We start from the raw sequence: 22,705 nt of genomic DNA, 5'->3' as shown, positions 1-22,705 counted from the left end.
AGTGTTCTGCATGTGTCTTTTAATTTCTCATGTAATTGTGATTGGCAACTTCCTCCACAAGTTTAATCTTTTTAGATAAATGTCTGGCTGAACTAGACGTCTGGGCGGTCGTCCTCGGTGCAGCTGTTCCTCGGACTTGTTATTGTGCTATTATTAGCAATTATTAGTGTGTTGCATTTACAAACCTGACTTGCATCCTTCCGGCTAATGCTGTAATATGTCATATCAAAACCCTTCGGTGGGACGAATTTCAAGAATTTGAGGCATTTTTTAAAAACATTTTTTAAATGAAGTCCAATCTACGTTTCGTGAAAACGATGATCTTGGTAGAATTTCAATGACATAGATAGGAAATTAGTCACACAAAGTTTAGTCATCATTCTTCTTTAAGTAAAATGAACAAAACTGCACATAATAGGGAAATATGTTACTGGAAAATCGTCCTTAAAGGAAAATTCCACCTTAACATTTAAGGTGGAATTATCTTTTACTCTTTGTTATGCCCTCCCACAAGTGAAGGTTAGAAAATGTTCTTCTTTTATATAGTGCCAACACAGTCTTTATTTCTATACATGTTTTTAAATACAAGCCCGTTCCCCGGAGGGAACACAAAAATCATAGGACCCCATAACAAAACTCAGTAATGGGCCCTACTCAATTATTAGGGTTAATAAACAACTTTTCTAAACTGATTAAATTCCTCATATATCTCAATGGGGGAGCTCTATTCTCTTGACTTGATAAATGATATAATTCTGGCTTCCTGCAGTCCCCACTAGGGGGAGCTAATTGCATATGGATTTGTACAGCTAGTATTAAACTCAATAGGAGCTGTATACATGCAGTGAGCTCCCCCTAGTGGTGACTGCACTTTGCCACTATGACAGTCTATTCACCTGTTTCTTCTGGGAAAGCCGGGGGGGGGGGGGGTACTCTTATGGCCGCCATTACAATTTCCAGCAGTACTGCATTATCGGCGTTAGGACTGTGTATTCTGCTCTTGTTTTTCTCCGTCTTTCGTCTCTTAGATTTATTACATTTAATCATCACCTGTTGTTTTGCCTCCTGTTGGGATTATTTATCGTCTCTGGGACGCTGCATTAAAGATCGGGCTTCATGATCCGTGAATTTGAATGAATTATTCTCGACCAGTACAAGATATAAGATTATTACATTTATTGATCATAAATGGAAGGCAGAAAGTGAAGCCGATGTTTAACTAACGATCAGTAATCACCTTGTATTTATTTTTCTTGTCCGACTTCTGACAGGACTGGTTGGAGCGGCCATTGATTTATAGGATGTGAATAACGGCAATGAAACGATTGCTTATTATTCATCACTGGCTTATTACTGTATTTTATGTGCTAGGAGATGACCTGCGGAAAGAACACTAATAGTCGCATTGGGCTACCCTGTGCCCACCAGTATTATAAATGGGCCATAGTAAGTGAGGGGCCCCATTACAGATTTGGGGCCCAGGAGCTTCAAAAAAAAATTCTGAACCGTGTAATTGATCATCGTCAGGGAGATTTTTTATTTTATTTCTGCAAACTCCGCCCCCATGTAAAGGCCACGCCCCATGACAGCAGCCACAGTACTGCCCTTATTAGCGCCAGCAGAATAAATCCGCCCCCTGCAGTGCCAACATAGTACTGGCACTATTTTATTAACTGTATATAGGCACAAATCTCTTTGTTGACATCTGTCTAGGGGTTGGAGTGCCGTTTTTACTGATAAAGATAGATGCAAATTACTCTCAAAGTGTCCGCTGGGCGTTTATTCAGCAGGCATGTGCCCAGCGATCTCGGCGCCAACCCATCTAGGCTTCCTTGATATCTTTGGCGCCTCCTGCGTCATTCAAAGTTCGCTGCAAAGAGATGTCAATCAAGCCTAAATTGAAGAGATACCTCCTGAGATTGCTGGACACTTGACTGCTGAAGAAACGCCCAGCGGACACTTCGAGAGCAATTTGCATAAGCCGCAGTTGTTAAAACTCCTTTGTCTAAGGCTTTCTTTATTACTGCTGCTATACTTACCGTAGATATGTTCTGCAATCTCTCTTTAGCCCCTATATAGCCATGATAGCGGTTTAGGTTTGTCCAAACTGATGACAGGTTCTCTTTAAACTACATAATTCTCACTGCCAGGAACTGCCACTAGGGGGAGCTCACTACACACTTATTTATACAGCTCCCATCAATGTGAGCAGTATAAGTACATATGCAGCAGGCTCCCTCTAGTGGTGGCTGCCAGTACACAAGAGATTTACCTGGTCTGTGGGAGTGTAGGGGAAATCTCCTATTTCGAGATTATCCAGGATGGTCGGCAAGTATTGCTGTAGACTCTTATCATTACGCACAAGTTATATCTTCAATATGGACAGATGTCTAATAACAAAAAGTGATCTGCCCTATGGTGTCGTCTTCTTGTGGACCTGATGGGTTCTGATGTGTCAGGGCCCCATTAACATAAACCATGTATTCTGTTCCTGTGTTTATTCCTGTATTTGCCTTATCCCTGCTACACTAATACCGTAATTGCCTTTAAAAACTATTTGTGCAGTACTGACACCGTCCAGATGGTGGCACTCTTGGCATTCATTTATTAGATTGGTAATTCATGGTGCATAATCTTTTGGAATTGTTTTTACAGGTTATAATTCAGAATAAATTAATCATTTCAGACCACGGGTAATGTCCTAGGTCCGATCATGTTTAGTACACATACTACGGTATATGCAGCAATACACATGTACGGTGTGATATCTGCAACAGTGGGTGCGATTTTCCATATAAAACACAATATCCATAATTACAAATATATTTGCATGTATGACCCTTTAATAAGTAACATCCATTTGGGGAATCTGGATTGCATGGAGGGAATCTATAGGTTTCAGGCCTTTTTCACACAGCATCAGCCACATATCCGCAAATAACCAGCTATAGATGCCTAATAGCAATGTTCCAGCCACAGATTCCCCCATAATAATGTCAGCCACATATACCCTCATAACAATGTTCCAGCCACAGACGCCCTCATAACAACGTGCCAGTCTCAGATTCCACCGTAACAATGTTCCAGCCACATATGTCCTCATATCAATGTGCCAGTCTCAGGTTCCCCCATAACAATGTTCCAGCCACATATGCCCTCAAAGCAATGCTCGAACTACAGATTCCCTCATAACAATGTGCCAGCCACAGAAGTTCCCATAAGGCCACCTTCAGACGTGGTGGAATTGCAGCAGATTTGCAGCATGTTTATTGTGTTGCAGTTTTCACCCATTCAATGTGTAGGGTAAAATCCGCAGCACAATCCGTGGCAAAACTGCAACAAAAACCCTTTTTACTTAAATGCCACAGATTCCCCCAGGAATTGCTTGCCAAAAATGCCCTACACATTTCTTGCCACAGGTGCCCACATATACTGTCTACCACAGATGCTCCTACACATTGCCTGGCACTGCTGCCCCCTATATATCGTCTGCCACAGATGCCCCTCACACAAATAGTAGAGTCGGTTAGGATGGCAGCTAAACTTTGGCTTCAGGGGATTCGGTGGCCTGACATCTAGACCGTCCACCAGCAATTGGCAGCTCTTGAATGCTCGGAGGTCTTTGAGGGTTTTTTGCAATCTAAAAAGAGTCTTTATGGAAAATTGTGCTATTTAAAAAGAAAAAAAGAAAAGAAATGCTAAATAATATATCCTATCATTTACATTTTTGCATATTTCTCCACAGATCGAATGTAAATTGTGGCTTCTGTTGTCTTGAAGCTTTCAAATCCCCAAGTGTACGTGACCAGATTTGCCATCCTGGTGATATCAGAAGGTGGGTTCTCTGTAAGTCTTACATTCATAATACCAGTCACACAAATATACCCTCTGTATACATGACTACTGTCGTGGGTCGACAATACTATCTGACTGTGCTTATATCATATACAGGGAGAGACAGGGAGGCAGTACTATCTAGACCTATATCATTTACAAGGAGAGGCAGGGAGGCAGTACTATCTATACGTATATCATTTACAAGGGGAGGCAGGGAGGCAGTACTATCTATACGTATATCATTTACAAGGGGAGGCAGGGAGGCAGTACTATCTATACCTATATCATTTACAAGGAGAGACAGGCAGGCAGTACTATCTATACCTATATCATATACAGGGAGAGACAGGGAGGCAGTACTATCTAGACCTATATCATTTACAAGGAGAGGCAGGGAGGCAGTACTATCTATACGTATATCATTTACAAGGGGAGGCAGGGAGGCAGTACTATCTATACTTATATCATTTACAAGGGGAGGCAGGGAGGCAGTACTATCTATACCTATATCATTTACAAGGAGAGACAGGCAGGCAGTACTATCTATACGTATATCACTTACAAGGAGAGGCAGGGAGGCAGTACTATCTATACATATATCATTTACAAGGAGAGACAGGGAGGCAGTACTATGTATACCTATATCATTTACAAGGAGAGGCAGGGAGGCAGTACTATCTATACTTATATCACTTACAAGGAGAGGCAGGGGGCAGTACTATCTATAACTATATAATTTACAAGGAGAGAGAGGGAGGCAGTACTATCTATAACTATATAATTTACAAGGAGAGCCAGGGAGGCAGTACTATCTATACCTATATAATTTACAAGGAGAGACAGAGAAGCAGTACTATGTATACCTATATCATTTACAGGGAGAGACAGGGAGGCAGTACTATCTATACGTATATCAGTTACAGGGAGAGACAGGGAGGCAGTACTATCTATACCTTTATAATTTACAAGGAGAGACAGGGATGCAGTACTATCTATATCTATATCATTTACAAGGAGAGACAGGGAGAAAATACTATCTATACCTATATAATTTACAGGAAGAGACAGGGAGGCAGTACTATCTATACCTATATCATTTACAGGGAGAGACAGGGAGTCAGTACTATCTATACCTATAGCATTTACAAGGAGAGACAGGGAGGCAGTAATATCTATACCTGTATCATTTATGATGTTTTGCAGCAGCTGTGGTGTGTCTTATGATGTTCTGCAGCAGCTGAGGGTTTTTTTATGATGTTCTGCAGCAGCTGAGGTGTGTATTATGATGTTCTGCAGCAGCTGATATGTGTATTATGATGTTATGCAGCAGCTGTGGTGTGTATTATGATGTTCTGCAGCAGCTGATATGTGTATTATGATGTTATGCAGCAGCTGTGGTTTGTATTATGATGTTCTGCAGCAGCTGATATGTGTATTATAATGTTATGCAGCTGCTGTGGTGTGATTTATGATGTTCTGCTGCAGCTGAGGTGTGTATTATGATGTTCTGCAGCAGCTGAGGGTTTTTATGATGTTCTGCAGCAGCTGAGGTGTGTATTATGATGTTCTGCAGCAGCTGATATGTGTATTATAATGTTATGCAGCAGCTGTGGTTTGTATTATGATGTTCTGCAGCAGCTGAGGCGTGTATTTGGATGTTCTGCAGCAGCTGAGGTTTGTTTTATGATTTTCTGCATCAGCCGCGGTATGATGTTATGCAGCAGCTGTGGTGTGATTTATGATGTTCTGCAGCAGCTGAGGTGTGTATTATGATGTTCTGCAGCAGCTGAGGTGTGTATTATGATGTTCTGCAGCAGCTGAGGTGTGTATTATGATGTTCTGCAGCAGCTGTGGTGTGTATTATGATGTTCTGCAGCAGCTGAGGTGTGTATTATGATGTTCTGCAGCAGCTGTGGTGTGATTTATGATGTTCTGCAGCAGCTGTGGTGTGTATTATGATGTTCTGCAGCAGCTGTGGTGTGATTTATGATGTTCTGCAGCAGCTGAGGTTTGTATTATGATGTTCTGCAGCAGCTGTGGTGTGATTTATGATGTTCTGCAGCAGCTAAGGTGTGTATTATGATGTCTTGCAGGTATATATGTATTCTAACTCCTTTCAAGATTTTAAAATGTCCTTCATCCATTTCTTAACTAATCTGTTCCTGGAAAAGTTGGGTGACTGCAACCACAGGGATTGCCACTCAGCTTTCCCAAACTCCTGAATGTCAAATCTGCAAAATTATGCAGTGACGTAATCCCAGCATTCATATATTCAGGATTCTGGGAAATCTGCAATGCCTATAAAAGGTGCTGTTCACACTGGCATCATGGTTTCTGTTTTTACAGGATGTATAATGAATCCTTTATGATTCATTTGCAGTCTCACTATGATCATTTTGGGGGGAAAAAACCTTCCACTCATCTACTTATAATGGATTTGCCAGGTTTCCTTTTTATTATTAACTAGACGGAACAGCAGTGGAATACAACCTGTCAATTGTGAACAGAGCAAAGCTGTAAAGGCGGCAATATTGCCCATCACCCAGCTTTCCGTGAAACAGATATATCAATGAAACAGCTTAAAGTGAATCTCCACTATTTAACCTTTGGACCTAAACATACATCAGTTGAGAACCAAATTTCTGTGCTGTATAATTCTGTCTTCATAGCAGTCAGAGCTCTGTTTTTCTGATACAGAGCTCCAAAAATCTTTCATAGACAGAATTTTATGATAAAATTCTGACCACCCGCAGCCACCACTAGAGGGAGCTTACTGCATACTGATTTATTACAAAGTTCAATGTATAAACAGTATACAGTTAGCTCCTAAGCTCCCCCTAGTGGCGGCTGCAGGCAGCCAGAACCTTATGTTTGAAATCGAAGTCTATACAGGGGATTTGGAGCTCTGTATCTAAAAAATAAAGCTCTGAACGCTATGAAGATATATTTAGAAATGAATGAGCACCAAAAATTGGAACCTATTTAGATATTCAAGAATGGAAATTCACTTTAAGAGAATGTTATTATTACTTAAAGGGTTAAAAACGCCTGAAAAAACGGAAGCTGAATGCCTCCAAACATCTGCCCACTGAAATCAATGGGAAAAACAGCACTGTTTTAAAAAACGGAGCAGAAAAAGACGCTCCATAAAAAGAAGTAGCATGTCATTTCTTGAGGCGTTTTTTGGGGCTGATTTTCCTTTGAACACTATGAAAAACTCCTCAAAAAAACGCCTTAAAAGAAGCCTCAAAAGAAGGGTATGTTCACATGGCTTGTTATCAGCCATTTTCGGCCCCTAAAAACGACTGAAAAAACAGAAGCTGAACGCCTCCAAACATCTGCCCATTGATTTCAATGGGAAAAACTGCGTTTCGTTCAGACAGGGCGTTTTTTTTCGCGGCCATTTAAAAAAATGGCGCGTAAGAACACGCTCCGTAAAAAGAAGTGCATGTCACTTCTTGAGCCGTTTTTGGAGCCGTTTTTCAATAAAAAAAACAGCTCCAAAAAACGCATCAAAAAACGTTTGATGCTTTAAAAACAGCTGAGCACCTCTCCATTCATTCTGCACTTTGATGTCAACCGTCCTACCAGGTGGGTTGGGGGTCCGGCATAGGTGTGGGTCCCAGAGGTGGAACCTATGTCTATCAGACATTTATGGCATCCCCTTTAACAGAAGGGGACGACTCAAGGACTTATATTAATGTTTTGCTTTATAGGGAAAATCTCAATCCTTCCTGGAATAGAAGAGGTTAAAATAATCCGCTCTCTCGCAGGATTTCCCAGTGTATATTCCCATTCACCATTGAGATGTAAATTCCTGGGCTGCGGTAGTGATTATGGGGGCCACTTTCCCCATTACTGCCGCCCCCGCCTGTTTCATCCCGGACTCTTCTCCATCTATTGTCCTGACCTTCTGTTTCTTCTCTCTCCTTCTCATACTTCTCTGATGGCCGCACATGTTGGTTCTCTAGGAAGAAGCTGAGTTGTATGTGCTCCACATCTGCGCTCCTTCCCTTCTGGTGGTGAAACTTTTTTTTTTTTCTTCCTCTTCTTTCTTTCTATTTCAACCGAGCTTCCGTCAGAGTCAGGAACTCGACTGCTGTGACTGAAGACACTTAGAAGAGTTCAGACCGGGGGTGTAGCAATAGGGGGTGCCAAGTTTGCAGTCGTACCTGGGCCCCGATGCCTGAAGGGGGCCAAAAGCTCATCTGCTACATAGGAGGACCGCCGTACTAAATTGTAAATTTTTGCATTTTTAGTACACAATGCTTAGGAGCGGAGCTGCTGTGTAATGCATTACTCTGATTGAAGGTCTGTTTCTGCCCCGGTTGGGCTGTGTTCAGACAACGTATCTTGCGTCTTTTTTTCTGAATGCAAAGCGTGGGAGCTTGCAGGATATTCTGTCATTAGCAAATGCTCAGATTCACGTTGACCATGAGGACTCTCCGCAGGTCGAAATTCATGAGTTCGCCCAGCCTCAGTGACCTGGGCAAAAGAGAACAGGCAGCCTTGGATGAGCGGGGGACGCAACATAAGCGAGCTGGGTCCAACGCCACCTGGAACAGGTAAAACCACATTCAATACCAATTTCTTCATCTGTGTATATGTAAATATGTGAAGAGTGCTGCTTAAATAGCAATTCCTGAATGTAATATAATTGGGAACCCTTCCTTTAGAGCGATCCAAGTTTTTTTACATGGGTGAGGGGGGTCTGTGGTCGAGGTCCCGTGGCAAACTATAGCCTGTTGAAGCAAGAAGAAAAGGAGGAATAAAAATTTTACTGACTGCCCTGATGTGGTTTAGGATCAGTCCTGCAGCTAGAGGGAGCAGCTCTGATAATGATCTTATTGTAGGGAATTGTTCTTTAAGCGATTGCCTGGTGTATTCTAAAAAGTTCCAATTAATAAACAGTAACATTAAAATTGAAAAAGAAGTTATATTATGTTTTATATTATATATGTAGACAGATAGATAGATAGATAGATAGATAGATAGATAGATAGATAGATAGATAGATAGATAGATAGATAGATAGATAGATAGATAGATAGATAGATAGATAGATATGAGATAGGTAGACAGATAGATAGATAGATAGATAGATAGATAGATAGATAGATAGATAGATAGATAGATAGATAGATAGATAGATAGATAGATAGATAGATAGATAGATGAGATAGATAGATAGATAGATTTGAAAATTTCATGACCACTTGCTTACAGGGGATGCCCAACTAGAACAACCCCCTTTTTTTGTGCCAACTCCCCTGATGTTGAGCTGATCATCTGGTTTCCATCTGCTGGAACCCCCAGTGATCATCTTTGATCTTTGGGTGAAGCTGCCTGCACTTCCATGTTTTCCCTGTAGGGGCAGTGTAGTTTTACAGAACACTCTCAGTTTGCAGCAGCTCTCAGTTCTGTCTAATAGAAGGGGGTCCCAACTCCGAGGGGGGCACTGGGTGTCACTGATGGGGGTTGTAGTTGAGCTGATTTCATGGTCTGAGCTTTTGCCAGGTTTACACACAGACCTGACCCTTCCCAAGGTCAAAGTTCAGCCCATATAATCTGCTGGTGAGGGCCATGGAGTAGTGTCAATGAATCAGAGTCATAAATGAGACTTTTACAGCTATGAATATGGAGCAAAGTGCAGCCTAAGACTTATATTTACTCTTCTTTATCTGTAGAACATTCCCCTTCTCATCCAAGACCTTATTGTCCAAGTCCCAAATCACTAAGAAAATGAACTTCATACTAGAGACAAATACCTGGTAGCTCATTCATAGTGAAAAATGTGTAGCAGAGCTGAATTTGTCATTGTACTCTTTTGGGCTGAATTGTTCGTACATCGTGATAAGATGATGTCGTCTGTTGATCAGCAGTCCTATGTAAAACAACAAACAGGAAACTATGATATCATAATGAGTTGTGCCAAATGACAAACTCAGCTCTGCACCACATGTATTTGCTTTTCCATCTGTTTTTGTGTATGTATTGCAGTATTTTATTTACCAGTAACCTCATGCAGGGGATAAATGACTCCGGTAATAGCATGCCAGTTATACTTGGCAGCAACCTGCAGCTACCACAGCCTCTTGGCGCTGTCATGGCTGCAGAAAGATGTGAATCATGTACATGTTGTGTTGTCTGGAAGGCTGGTGAGGTGATTGCTTTGCATTCAGATGTTTGGTTTGTAATAGTATTATAATAGCTTACGGGTGACACATTATTTATATTTGGAGAGGATGTAATGGACTCGCTACATTGTTGCATTGGCACTGGGATATGTTATATTATTGCATATAAATCGAGGTTTTCTGGTTTTATATAAATACAGCTTAACTTTTGTCTAATGTAACATTCTACAACTTTGTAATATACTTTGTGTTTCAATTTCTCACTATTTCAAGACATCTGCTTGCTGTCACTTAATGAAACATTCTTGTTTATAACCAGGGGCTAAAAACCTGTACAGACCCCATACTTCTCACTGCTTAATGTTATCAATTCTTTGTGATCTAAACAGTCTGTACTCCAAGACTGATACATTTTACCTGCACCGATACATTGTAGCAAACTATCAGGATGGGAGAGAGATTTGTGCAGTATTTAGCTCACAGAGGGTTCTCTAGACTGGATATGATGATGATAACAGACCCTCAGGTGTGAGAAGTATTTGGTCTGCACAGGTTTTCAGTCTTTGGATGTAAACAAGAATGTTCCATTCACTGACAGCAGGCATAACTATTGAAAATGGTTGAGGGATTTAAACATAAAGTATGTTGTAGAACTTACATTTTAAAGGGGTTGTCTCATAAAGACAAACCCTGTACATATGACCTATTAGGCTATATGGACATTATAGAGGGGGAACCTGCTTGGGAGACCCCTCGTGTTCCACCTTTATGAGCCAAAGCGGCCATCTGATTGGCTGCCATGTAATAGTACATTTCCTTAAAATGCCTGGCTGGCCACGGCTTCCCCTGGAAAGACAGGACTCTCACACACCAAGATATCCAATTAATTTGGACAACAGATATAGCATACAGATATCCCGCTTATAGAGTAGATGTCCTTACTATGTTAAAGGGCATCTCCTCTTTGGACAATCCCTACTTGTTAGAAGAGCCCCTTAACAATAAGCTGATCACAGGTAATACCTCTATTGAAACCATCAGCGATCAGATTTTATCTGTGGGGAAACCTGGCACTAAGTGGTCGATTTCCCTGCAGCGCCACCACAGGGGAAATTAAGCATTACACAATGTCCATTCATATCAATGGCCTCTCTGTGTAATGCAGGACAGGACAGGTCCTCCAGAGCGAGAGACGCTCTTTGTAACCGCTCTCCCCTCTGGCCATGAGAATCCTGAACAGAGGACCCCCCCCCCCCCCACCACTATTAACTCAGAATGACCTAATAGGGTGTTTGAAAATGGGTTATCTAAACTCTAACAACCCTTTAACCCCTTAGGAACATTCTATAGAATTCTATTAGAGTTGGAGAACGTTTATGAGCATAACTTGGTATAGGTGACTATGGTAGTCATTACAATGGGAGCAGCTGGAGGAAAGGGTCATGTTGGGTGAGCATACATTTGGGCCATGAACTGAGCCATGATTGTTGAAGTTTTTATAAGATTGTTTTAAAGTGTTGTATGGAAGTCATAAACCAAGACTAGATTAGTTATCTACAGCTGGGAGTGCTGACTACTCCCGTAGAATAATCGCTTATTGACTTCTGGGTCTGTTTCATACGAAAAGGCCGATTGTAAATTAAATAGTTTGTTACCTTTTCTGTAGGCCCAAACCGCCGAGTAGCATAAAGAGGGTTTTATACAGGACGATTATTGGACAGACAAGCGTTCATAGAACGCTCGTTTCCCACAAAATTTACTGTGTAAAAAGGGCAGCGATCAGCAGATGAATGAGCAAACGCTCGATCATCTGTTGGTCGTATAGTTTTAAAAAAGGGAAATATTATCGTTATCAGTAGCACATCTTGGTGTGTAAACAGGGAGACGCGCAGCCGACATGATAATAATGTATGGGGACGAGTGATCGCAGTAACCACCGCTCGTCCCCATCCATAGCTCCGTGTGACAGGAGCAAACAAGCGCCGATCAACGATGTCTCGTTGATCGGCGTTCGTGCACTGGCCGCTTATCGGACGGTGTAAAAGGGCCTTAACTCTTGCATTAATATAATTTGGCACTGTGTAATGCTTAATTTCCCCTGTAGTGGCGCTGCAGGAAAATTGAACAATTACTGCCAGGATTATCTATAGATTACAGCTGATCACTGTGGGTCCCAGCAGAGCGAGACTTTGTGATCAACTTATTGTCAAGGGACCTTTCTAAGAATTAGGGATTGTCCAAAGTGGATAAACCCTTTAAAGCATACCTCAACTATTAGCATGTCTTCTGACTTCCCACCAATCCCTAGAATGAAGAGGCCAAGAGTTATAGCCCTTTGGCTCATAGCTCAGAGATTTCCATATGTCCAAGATATATTGACGACATCTCTATTGAGTTTAATGGAGCTGTAATATATCACTTGAGGTCACAACTCATCGACCTCTACCTATGTCTCAATTATGTTAGAATATATTTAAAAAATGAAGGTACACTCAAAGCCCAATTCAGATTTTGCTTCAGTTGTAACTCTACTAACACTTCACTGTCTCTTTAACGGTCAACAAGCAGCAGGTTCTCCATTGTTTAGATGGATGGGCCGTACTCCACCAGGTACTGAGTCACACCAGGAGGAAATCTGAATGTTGAAAAATCTCTGTGTTCTTCTGATTTTCGGAAACACTCAATATATCTCCTGGCATCAGTGGTCTCCAACAGTTGTAAAACTGCCACTCCCAACATGCCCCGACAGCCTACTTTTGCTTGAGACCCATGCCATTATACTTCTTCAAGAACATGTGCCGCTTTGAGATTCTAGGAGCTTATAAAATGCAGTCGACCAGAACGTAAAGTACAACGGGGCCTCCATGAAGCTGTTTCTATGTGGTCCTGGAATTTTTTATTATGCCTCTATGCCAAGCCGAATACACATGTCAAAAGTCCAGTGAACTGAACCTCAAAGGGGTGGAATTTCTGTTCATTTTCATTAAATTTAACTTTTTAAGGCAAATGGGAAAAATAGAAGCAAGGATTAAAATGGCCCACTATTTTGAATTGCAATGTATGAAGAGGGATCAGCGATCAGAGGGATCAGAGAAGATCAGAGAAGAGTTAGGAATGGCAATAGCATGTATTATTGCTAATTTTTTATTGAAAACTTTGGGATAGGATGAGAACCACTGTGGAAACTGTAATGGAAGCTAAATTGATTGTCACCAGACTTTCTCAGAAACAGAGAAAAAACAGTCGAAGAGAATTTTTATCTAATTTTTAGCGGATCTCCTGGCGCATAAATCTAGTTATGGGCGTTTGCTACCGCTACAAACAACCTCTGGCAGTCAGGTTCACTCTATGAGACGTTTCCAAACTGTACCGCCCCTTTAATAAAATGGTGGCCCATAATAGAACGGAGAATGTAACTTTAATTTGACATAGTAGCGGCGCCTTCTCACGGTTGAGGTGAATCTGTGGAATGCAAAATACTGTAATCCTGTAAAATGTAATTAGTTTTCTGTTCATGGACGTGAGTGTGAAGTGGAGAGAAGCATTCTGCGCCACAAGCAGGGTTTCTGACTTTCATCATTAGTCTGGAGGATTTTCAGGTCCAGTCAGCTTCCTTATCGCGGAGAGACAGTTGCTTAAAGTCATTTACCCCCCTGTTACCGAGAAAACGGCTCCAGAGTTCAGCGGCTGATGAAACAATGTTCATATGATACAATCATTTTATACATGTCACATTCTGCTCACTTCTGAAGAAGTTATCCTTATCCATCAACCATCAATCGGTAAGGTGCCCTTTAAGGGCACATATATGTTGCCCCTAAAGATTTAAACAGCCCCCTGATCTGGAGTTTTGGGGGTACAGTAAGCTGCATCTGCCATCTCGCTTTATTGGACAGCCTATTGCGTGTCTTGTAGTGGCAAATTTAAAAAGTTTAATATAGGTAATGGGACTTGAGTCCACCCTGCGGGTTAGGAATTACTAAATTTTTAACCCCTTAAAAGGGGTGTCCAGTTTTGAAAACCCATTTCATACACCCTATTTGGCAATTCTAAGTTAATAGATGGGGGTCCTCTGTTTAGAATCCTCATCTCTTGGATAGAGTGGAGAGCGGTTACAAAGAGTCTCTCTCGCTCTGGAGGACCTGTCCTGTATCACACAGACTTCACATTGATATCATTAGACATTGTGAATGCTTAATTCCTCCTGTGGTGGCGCTGCAGGGAAATTGAACACTTACTACCAGGTTTCCCTACAGATAATCATTTCCGGTCCGAACAGGAGGACACTTTGTTAGCAGCTTATTCTCAAGGGACTCTTCTAACAAGTAGGGATTGTCCAAAGCGGAGAACTCCTTTAAGGGCACTGCCATTTTTTGTCTTCAGGATGCAAATTTTTTTTGTCTTTGCTTTTCCTTATTCCAACAGCCAAAAACATGTGCCTTAGTATGTCCTTAAGGACCCCAGAGCTAACTTTTCATACCTAGGAAAGCCCCTGATCATGTCACCGCTGTTTTCTATTTTTGTGATTATGCTGGGATCAGTAATAACCGTGACGATCAGGGGGTTAAAAAGGTATTCTAATCCCAGGCATTTACGGCATACCCCAGGATATGCAAAACAGGCCTTATAGGTGTGGTTCCCACCTCAGGGAGATCCTTGTTCCTGCGACTGTCAGAAAAAAATTTGTGCAGCGCTCTTCACTGGAGTATATAGGCGTTACAGAGAGAGACGATCACTGATTTCTGTAACTCCCATAGACTTGAATGGATAAAGCCACGGCCACCTCTCGGAAAAACGGCCTCTGACAGCCACTTTGAATCAGTGAATCGATAGGTGGAGATTTTGGAGGTGGGACATACCCGTGCCTAACAGACATTTATGACATATCCTATGACTATGACATATATACCTACCATATATTTACAAGTCCTGTGTGTTCATGATCGCCCATTCGCACTCTCAAATCGTGGACTTGCTGGGTTTCTAGTCTATAAAAGATCATTACATAGGGGCCACTTGTGTGGTGATATCATCAAATTTCTGTAGCTTTAGGCCCCAATAGTTGATTTTTCAATAATGAATTTCTTACATCATGCAGGGTAAAAGGGCCCGCTTTCCCTATTTATATCATCCCCTAATTTTTGATAGCCAGCCCGACTTATTCCTGAACTTCAATCCATCCCATTTGCCCATTACCAATTTGACCCCTATTGTCCGTTTATACATTTCTATTGAAACATTTTGCTACGGTTGCGCATGGAGCTGCTCCCCCTCCTTCCTCCCTCTCACAAACACAGCAACAAGTAATTCATTTATACTGGGGCCTGTAGCTGTCTGGGAAGAATATCAGACTCGGTTTTCCAGACTTGATTAAAAAACTAAACTTAAAGGCTTCACGAGTTAATCCATATGTGGAGAGAATCTGTTTTCTTAAGATTGCGGACAAGTTTGATACTGCAGGCTGTTTCTCCGCTTCCAACATTGCAACCCGATCATAATAAAACATATAGTGGTAAAGAGACATGAACTCTACAGCGTTCATAACAAGTACAGCTAAGAGGGAGAACATCAATTAGGTCCACAAATATGGTATAAAATGTACATCTTCTACCCCAAGGATGTTTTTGGATATTCGTTCATTTCCCTATAGGGTAAAAGTAAGTTCTTCCAATTTCTGAAGAACCCATTCGATTGAAAGGATCCCATACACTCAAATTGAGATGGGTACAACCCTGTAATATACATCCCGTCCACCCCCGAGACCTTATATGATAAACTGACACTTATACAGTGCTATGAAAAGTAATGGCCCCCTTGATGATGTCTCCTATTCTTGCATATTTATCCTATACATTTATATACTGGTACATCAGTAAATCCCCGTTTAAGCTAAACCTTACTATATATTAAACCTTGCCAAGAAAATAAATTTTTCTACTCAAAGTTTTTAAAGAACACTCGCTATCAACGAAAATTCAAGGACTAATGAGAAATATGAGAACGTTCCCCAGAGTGGCCCGTCTGCCAATATTACTCCACCCTGTTCATGTCTTCTCACTTCTAGGTAATCATATAGCATCCCAGAAGAAGATCTTAAAGGGGGTTGTCTGGTTAAGAAACACCAATTGTAGGGGTGGGGACCATCATTCAAGACCTCAGATTATTAACCAGAGTGGACATCGGCAACAAAGAGCATTTTTCGCTCTGGAGGACTTAACACTATGTAATGCTTAATTCCACCTGTGGTGGCGCTGCAGGGAAATTAAACACTTGCTTGCCAGCCGTCCCCCTGAAGATTACACCACAGATTTCAGCTGATCGCTAGGAATCCGAGTAATAGAACACCTTGGGAACAGCTTATCATCAAGGGACCCCTCTAACAAAAAAGTATTTATCCAAAGCTGGAGAACCCCTTTGAAGTGCATTTACAGTTACTTACATATCACAGAAAAATGTCAGAAGTTGTCAATGATGAGGGTCATTGGTTGCCACTGTCAGTGTTGTGCCCCTTTGTTTCTCCTTGGTTTTACTCAACTTCACATGCGTATGACGATGATGGGCCATAGACCATAATGCATTCTGATGGCCCTCCGTCCTAACCTTCTGTGGAGTCATGAGAAGCGGACATATCAGAAGTTGGAAGTACACTTTAAAGGAGTATTCCCATCTTAAAAAGTTATATCACATGCAGAGGATACGGCATTAAAAGTTAGACAGACGCGGGTCCAACCTCTGGGACCGGCACCTATCTCCTGATCCGGGGTTCCAGACATATCCAGCCTGGTGAGGATAATGAATGAGGAGGTGACCGGGATTACGGAAACAGCTGAGCTCGCTGTGCTACAATATTTCCGTAACTCCTATTCACTTTTATGGAAGTTATGGAAACAGCATAGCACAGTGAGATCGGCTGTTTCTGTTATCCCGGCCACATCTCCATTCGTTCTCCCCCTGAATGCGGCAGCCTTTCTGGAGCTAGGTGCCTGTCTGAGGATACGCCATAAGTATCTAAGAGGTGAATACCCCTTTAGGATCAAGGGTGTGGCAGCATTTTCATATGGGTGTTGAAAAACTTAGATGCAGGAATAACAAAAAAACTGTGTTATGGGATTATTATTGCCATAATGTATATAAACATGTATATTAGGGAATTGCTGTATATACTGTTTTTTAATATAGTGTATAGCTGGTAAACCAGAGACAAAGTTCTCTGTTGTGTTGCTGAGGAGTAGCAGGGGTTAATGAGATGGAGACAAGCAGCTGACAGTGATTCAGTGTTCCCTGTATTACGGAGGCTGCCAGGTTTTTCAGAAGTTTTCTGTTTAATTCACTAACGTTGTCGCTTATTGCGCCATAAGAACTGACGGATTCAATTATGTAAGTGCGTAGCAGGAAAATGATTCATTTGGAAGATGCAAATAAATTCCTAAAACAACAGGGTAAGCGGTTAGTACTGAAGTATAACACCCAACATCCAAACCCATAACCCGATCACTCGGACTAGATGTCTTCACACTTCATATGCTAGAAAATATTAACTTAAAGAGAACCTGTCACCTCTTCTGATATGTCTATTTTAGTAAATACTTGTATTCCTCAAGAAATAAAAAATTTGGAGCATCTTATCTTAGAACTCTACGTTGTGCCGTTCCTCTGTTATTCCTCCTAGAAATGTATGAATAAATTTACAACTGGGTGTTTCCCGTTGGGAGTGTGTCCCTGCACAAACTGACACTGTCCAATCAGTGCTGACAGACTGTGGGGGCACGCCCCTTTGACAAAAGGAATGGTAAAGCCCAGTTGTTAGAAGGAATAACAGAGGAACGGCACAACTTGGAGTTCTAAGAAAAGATGTTCCAGAATCAATATTTTATGGGGAATATAATTATTTACTAAAATAGACATTTCAGGAGAGGTGACAGGTCCTCTTTAAGGGGCAACCCCATTCAGATCTGAAAATTCTTCTGTTTAGATTTATATTTTTGTCCATAGGGGGCAGTATTTACGTGTAAGATATTTAATGTAAAGGTGGTTTTACAAGGGCAAATATTCGCCCATATAACTACCCTTTATGAGCACTGACCGTCACTACAGCTTGCCGATAGATGCGTGTTTGCTCCATTTAAACTGAGCTATGGTTGGCAGTATGGGGACGAACGATAGTTACTACGATCAATACATTAGCATTTTGACGGCAGCATGTCTCCTGTTTGTACAGGGAGTTGCACTGCCGACATTTGTATGGCCAAAAGAAAGACGATCAGCTGATGGAGTGTTTGCTAGTTCATCCGCTGATCGCTATGAGCGCTTGTTCACCTGATCATTGACCTGTGTAAACGGGCCTTACATTTTTAGACCAATGGCTGAATGGGCCTAGAAATGAAAATGATTTCTCTTTTCTAAAAACATGATTCCCTCTTCTCCTCCTTACTCAGTAGGGGGCGACAATGAGCTCAGGGGAAATCATTTTAAATCTGTGATCCTTCCTAAGGCATGATGGGAAGTACAAATTAACCCTTAACCTTTAATGGGATTCTCTACTTTGAACAATCCCTTTCCCTGGTAGTAAGTGTTTGATTTCCCCACAGCGCCACCACAGGGGAAATTAGGCATTACACAGTTCTCGTTGAAATCAGTGGGCTGTCCATGAAATGTACGGATGTGTCGGATCCTCCAGAGTAAGGCCCCATGCACACGATTGCAGATTTTGACCGTAATTACGGACCCATTCATTTCTATGGACGACGAATACCTTCCTGTCCTATTTTTTTATTTTACGGACCGTGCTCCCATACTTTATAATGGGAGCACGGTCCGCAAATGCAGGCGACTGTCCGCGGCCGGCCGTGCCCATAATTACGGACCTAGATTACGGGCACGGTCGTTGACATGGGGCCTAAGAGACACTATGTGTAGCTGCTCTCTGGTCTGGCTAATAGATGGGGGTGCTGAATGTGGGACCCTGCCCTCTATTAACCTAATAATGTAAAATTGAGTACCTTAATATAACTTTTCTAAACGCAACAATCCTTTTAAACTTGACCACAGAATGTCTCAATGAACATACCAAATGCCTGTGTCGTATGCTTTAGAAAGTCACAGCACCGTCCTAGTTAGTTATTACCAGAGGCGTAGCCATAGGGGGTGCAGAGGTAGCAAGAAGCCCCGGTAGCCCAGGAACCCCAAGTTAAGTCTCTGGATCTTACATTTTATATGAGGCATCCTAATCACACTTACTCCACAGCTCTGAAATACCCACAGTTCATCTATTATGTATTCATGTGACCAATGGGAATTATGGAAACTTCAATATGGGATGAACATGTGACTTATGTATCATACAAAAAAAGCTTAGAAAATAATTTTATAGAAATAAAGCTTAAAGGGGTTCTCCTCTTTGGACAATCCCTACTAGTTAGAAGGGTCCCTTGATAATAAACTAATCACAAAGAGTCCCGTTGATAAAACCCCCAGCGATCAGTTGTAATCTTCGGGGGAAAGATGGCAGTAAGTGTTCGATTTCCCTGCAGCGCCGCCACAGGGGAAATTAAGCATTACAATGTGTCAATACACAGGTCCTCCAGAGAGAGAGAGACACTCTTTCTAACCACTCTCCACTCTGGTAAAAAGAAGGGATCCTGAATAGAGGAGACCTACAGCAAAACAGAATGGCGCCCCTTTCCATCATGACCACCCTAAGTAGTCTTGTCCTCCTTTACTTGAGTTCTCATTAATCTACCTTCAATTGGCTACAGCCCCCACTTCTATTATCCACAGTGATCACTAACAGCACCTCACCTCTGCGTGGAGATGGGCCCCATTAGGTTCTGGGCCCCATAGTAGCTGCCTGCTAACCTGGTACTTTTGACCATAGTTTGGCCCGTAGTTCCTCAAGATGCCAAGACCCCAGAGGTGGCCTATACCCTGAAGTTCTCAGTTGAGCCAATTATTTTCCTCTTCTGACGATGGCCGTACAGATCTGTTGGTCCACTGCACTAATCTCTCACTTATGCCAATTGCTCACGACCGACTGCCACTCGGGACGTTTTTCACGGCATGAGAGTGGCACTCGATAGTTTTCACTGACTCATTTACTTTAGCGGGTGATTCGGGTTCGTAAAAACAGATCTGACTTGCCGATCTGTGGAAAGATAAGACATGTCCAACCTTGCCACGGTTCACGGACGGGACCCGGCCGGCACAGACGGTAGTGTGCATTAGACTTCCATTCATTGACATGGAACTTGAGCATTAGCTTTTAAGGTCGGTTCCTTGGTTTTCATTCTAAGCCAATTGTCCCCAGGAAACTTTGAACATAAATCTGAGTTTTTATTATTCTAGGTTTCTGGCAGGTAATTTTGGGATTTCATCAATATAAACTCATCATATCTGGGATGGGGGAAGAGATGGTGTTAGATTTCAAAGGTTAAAGCTGAATTATTCAGTTCTCATATCCCGTTCTGTCCTGTGCTGTTTGTTAGAGACACATTAACCTTTTCTATAGAGATACCTCCCAATGTAAAAAAAAATTTTTTAGACCCTCCGATTCTGCAACTTTCTAATATACTTTGTGTTTCAATTCTGTGCCATTTTCAAGATCTCTGCTTGCTGTCAGTGAATGGAAACTTTCTTGTTTACATCCAGAGGCTGAAGACTTGTACAGACCAAATACTTCTCACAGCTGAGGGTTTGCTACAATTATATCCAGTCTAGACAATGCCTGTGTCCAGACTGCACAAATCTCTCTCCTTTCCTGACAGTTTGCTACAATGTATCAGTGCAGACGTATCTGCCTGCAGTCTGGAGTGTTTAGCTCATGGAGGATTGTCTAGACTGGGTAAACACATAATAATTGATTTAGAAATATTTGGCTTTTAGTGTGTGAAAATAATAAAATATAATTAAATAAGATTATTTCTGCATCCGCTATTCCAGGGCTTTGTCATTAAAGGGGTATTCCCATCTTATAAAGCCAGGATATACCATCACTTTACAATCCATTGAGGTCCGACCTCTAGGACTCCCACCGATCCTGAGAATATGGGGCAAATATAGGTGGTTTGACATTTTCTTGGAAGGGGCAAATGGCGTGCAAATTCCAAAAATACTATTCAAATAACAGCATCAAATAAGCCATAAATAATAGCCCCATACAGTGCCAAATAACAGTACTAAGTAGTGTACAAAAAATATATACATTTCCTATATAATATCATAGCTGGCGCCAAGGTGTAAATCTAGACTAACACCATGAAAGCAGGGTCGCAGAAGCCTTCAAGTGGAAGCCCATGAGCATTTGCCCCTTTTGCCCATTATATAATCCCTGCCCACGTATTAGGTCTGTACAGGTTTTCAGCCTCGAGATGTTAACCAAGAATGTCCCAATTCACTCACAGCCAGCAGAGATCTTGAAAATGATGAGGAATTGAAACACAAATTATATTCGAAAATTGTAGACATTTTTCGTTAGATTTTATTTTCATGAACCCTTTAATAGCTAATGTCCAAAAATAAAAATTTAGGGATGTTCATCAGTTTGGGACACAAGCTATAATACTAATGGGAAGTTCAGACTACACGGGCCAGACTAGGGAAATGGTCTTTTCCGCATATTAATAGCCCATGACCATCCTATTCGCTCCATCCTCATCATCCTCGTCTTCGTCTTCTCTTGCCGTCTTCCACTGAAACTTTTAGAAACAGAATTTTAAGGAGATTACAAAAGTTAATTTGTTTCTTCATAGGCTATTGCTTATTAAATAGTTCCAAACTAAGATGTGGTTATAAGTTTGAGAAGATGGATAATGAAAGAAAGCAGAAGCATAAGTCCCGAGCCGCCCAACGACTCCTGCCGCGCGTCTGTGACTGGTAGGAGCCTTCATGGCATCATCACAGCTCATCGCAACCCTTTCACTAGCATGGGATAAAGCAATGTCCCTTACTTCATGGTCACGAAATTCATCTAGGCCATGATGCTTTGCAGCCGGGAGCCTCATTCATACATTTGTCTCACAGTCTGTGGGGAAACGGAGGTGACACAACCAAAACCCTGAATCCAAAAATGGTCCCCAAAGCAGTAGTCTCCTTTGTAGCCCTAGTTTCGACTCTAGGGACCCTTTACTTTATATTGTGAACTTACTGAGGTATGGAGGGATGTTTGCCAGGGTCCTTATATTGGAGAATTGGTCTTTATTGACCTTAGAGTGGAGAGGTGGTAGTCTTCATTGATTTTATTCACCCTACTATTAAAATACCATCCCCACAGGTTAAAGGGGTCAAGAATTTTTGGGAAACAAAAGTGGTTGTCTCTGTCAGTAAAACCCCTGTTCATTTGCCCTATTGGAGCATATGAACTTCATAAAGGAGAGTCAGGACCTCCGTCTTTGAGCCATTAACTATGAGTGGCTTCTACATTGGCGAACCCACCCTGTCCTTGTCTTACATGGTCGGCCATTCTATGGCTGGACGAAACTGCAGAAGCCAGACATTCGGCAACGAGCAGATCTCCGCGGGGGCTGTTTTTAGGACAAGGGGTTGTCTTAATGAGACGACCCCTTTAATGCCACAAAAGTATCCCTTTAAAGGGACAGCTACTTTTCAGCAATAAGATGGTCGCTGGTTGTTCCGCTGTTGGGACCCCTGAGAGTTTAGAGGGAGCATGTAACATTATATGAATGGGCTTCTATTGATTTCTTGGTCATTTAGGGTAAAAGTCCATCAACTATCTATTC

The 22,705-nt window shown here is 41.8% G+C and overlaps 1 protein-coding gene across 6 annotated transcripts in view; it reads left to right on the top strand.

The window, feature by feature from the left end:
- PRR5 (proline rich 5) overlaps positions 1-22,705 on the top strand; it is a 71,562-nt gene that overhangs the window by 21,799 nt on the left and 27,058 nt on the right. For 2 of the 6 annotated variants that reach the window (XM_075855960.1, XM_075855958.1), the window contains exons 2-4: positions 3,746-3,835; positions 8,289-8,402; positions 21,719-21,842. In XM_075855960.1, the coding sequence (XP_075712075.1) occupies positions 8,351-8,402; positions 21,719-21,842 (176 nt within the window). In that variant the 5' untranslated portion in view covers positions 3,746-3,835; positions 8,289-8,350. Of the gene's footprint in view, positions 1-3,745; positions 3,847-7,659; positions 8,403-21,718; positions 21,843-22,705 lie in introns of those variants that run through there. The other 4 variants (XM_075855959.1, XM_075855962.1, XM_075855963.1 and 1 more) reach the window with 4 other exon arrangements.

This window comes from Rhinoderma darwinii, chromosome 3 (genome assembly GCF_050947455.1).
Source record: "Rhinoderma darwinii isolate aRhiDar2 chromosome 3, aRhiDar2.hap1, whole genome shotgun sequence".
NCBI classification, from domain to species: domain Eukaryota; kingdom Metazoa; phylum Chordata; class Amphibia; order Anura; family Rhinodermatidae; genus Rhinoderma; species Rhinoderma darwinii.
The sequence above is the reverse complement of the archived record's forward strand: the minus strand, read 5'-3'. Positions and strand labels throughout refer to the sequence as shown.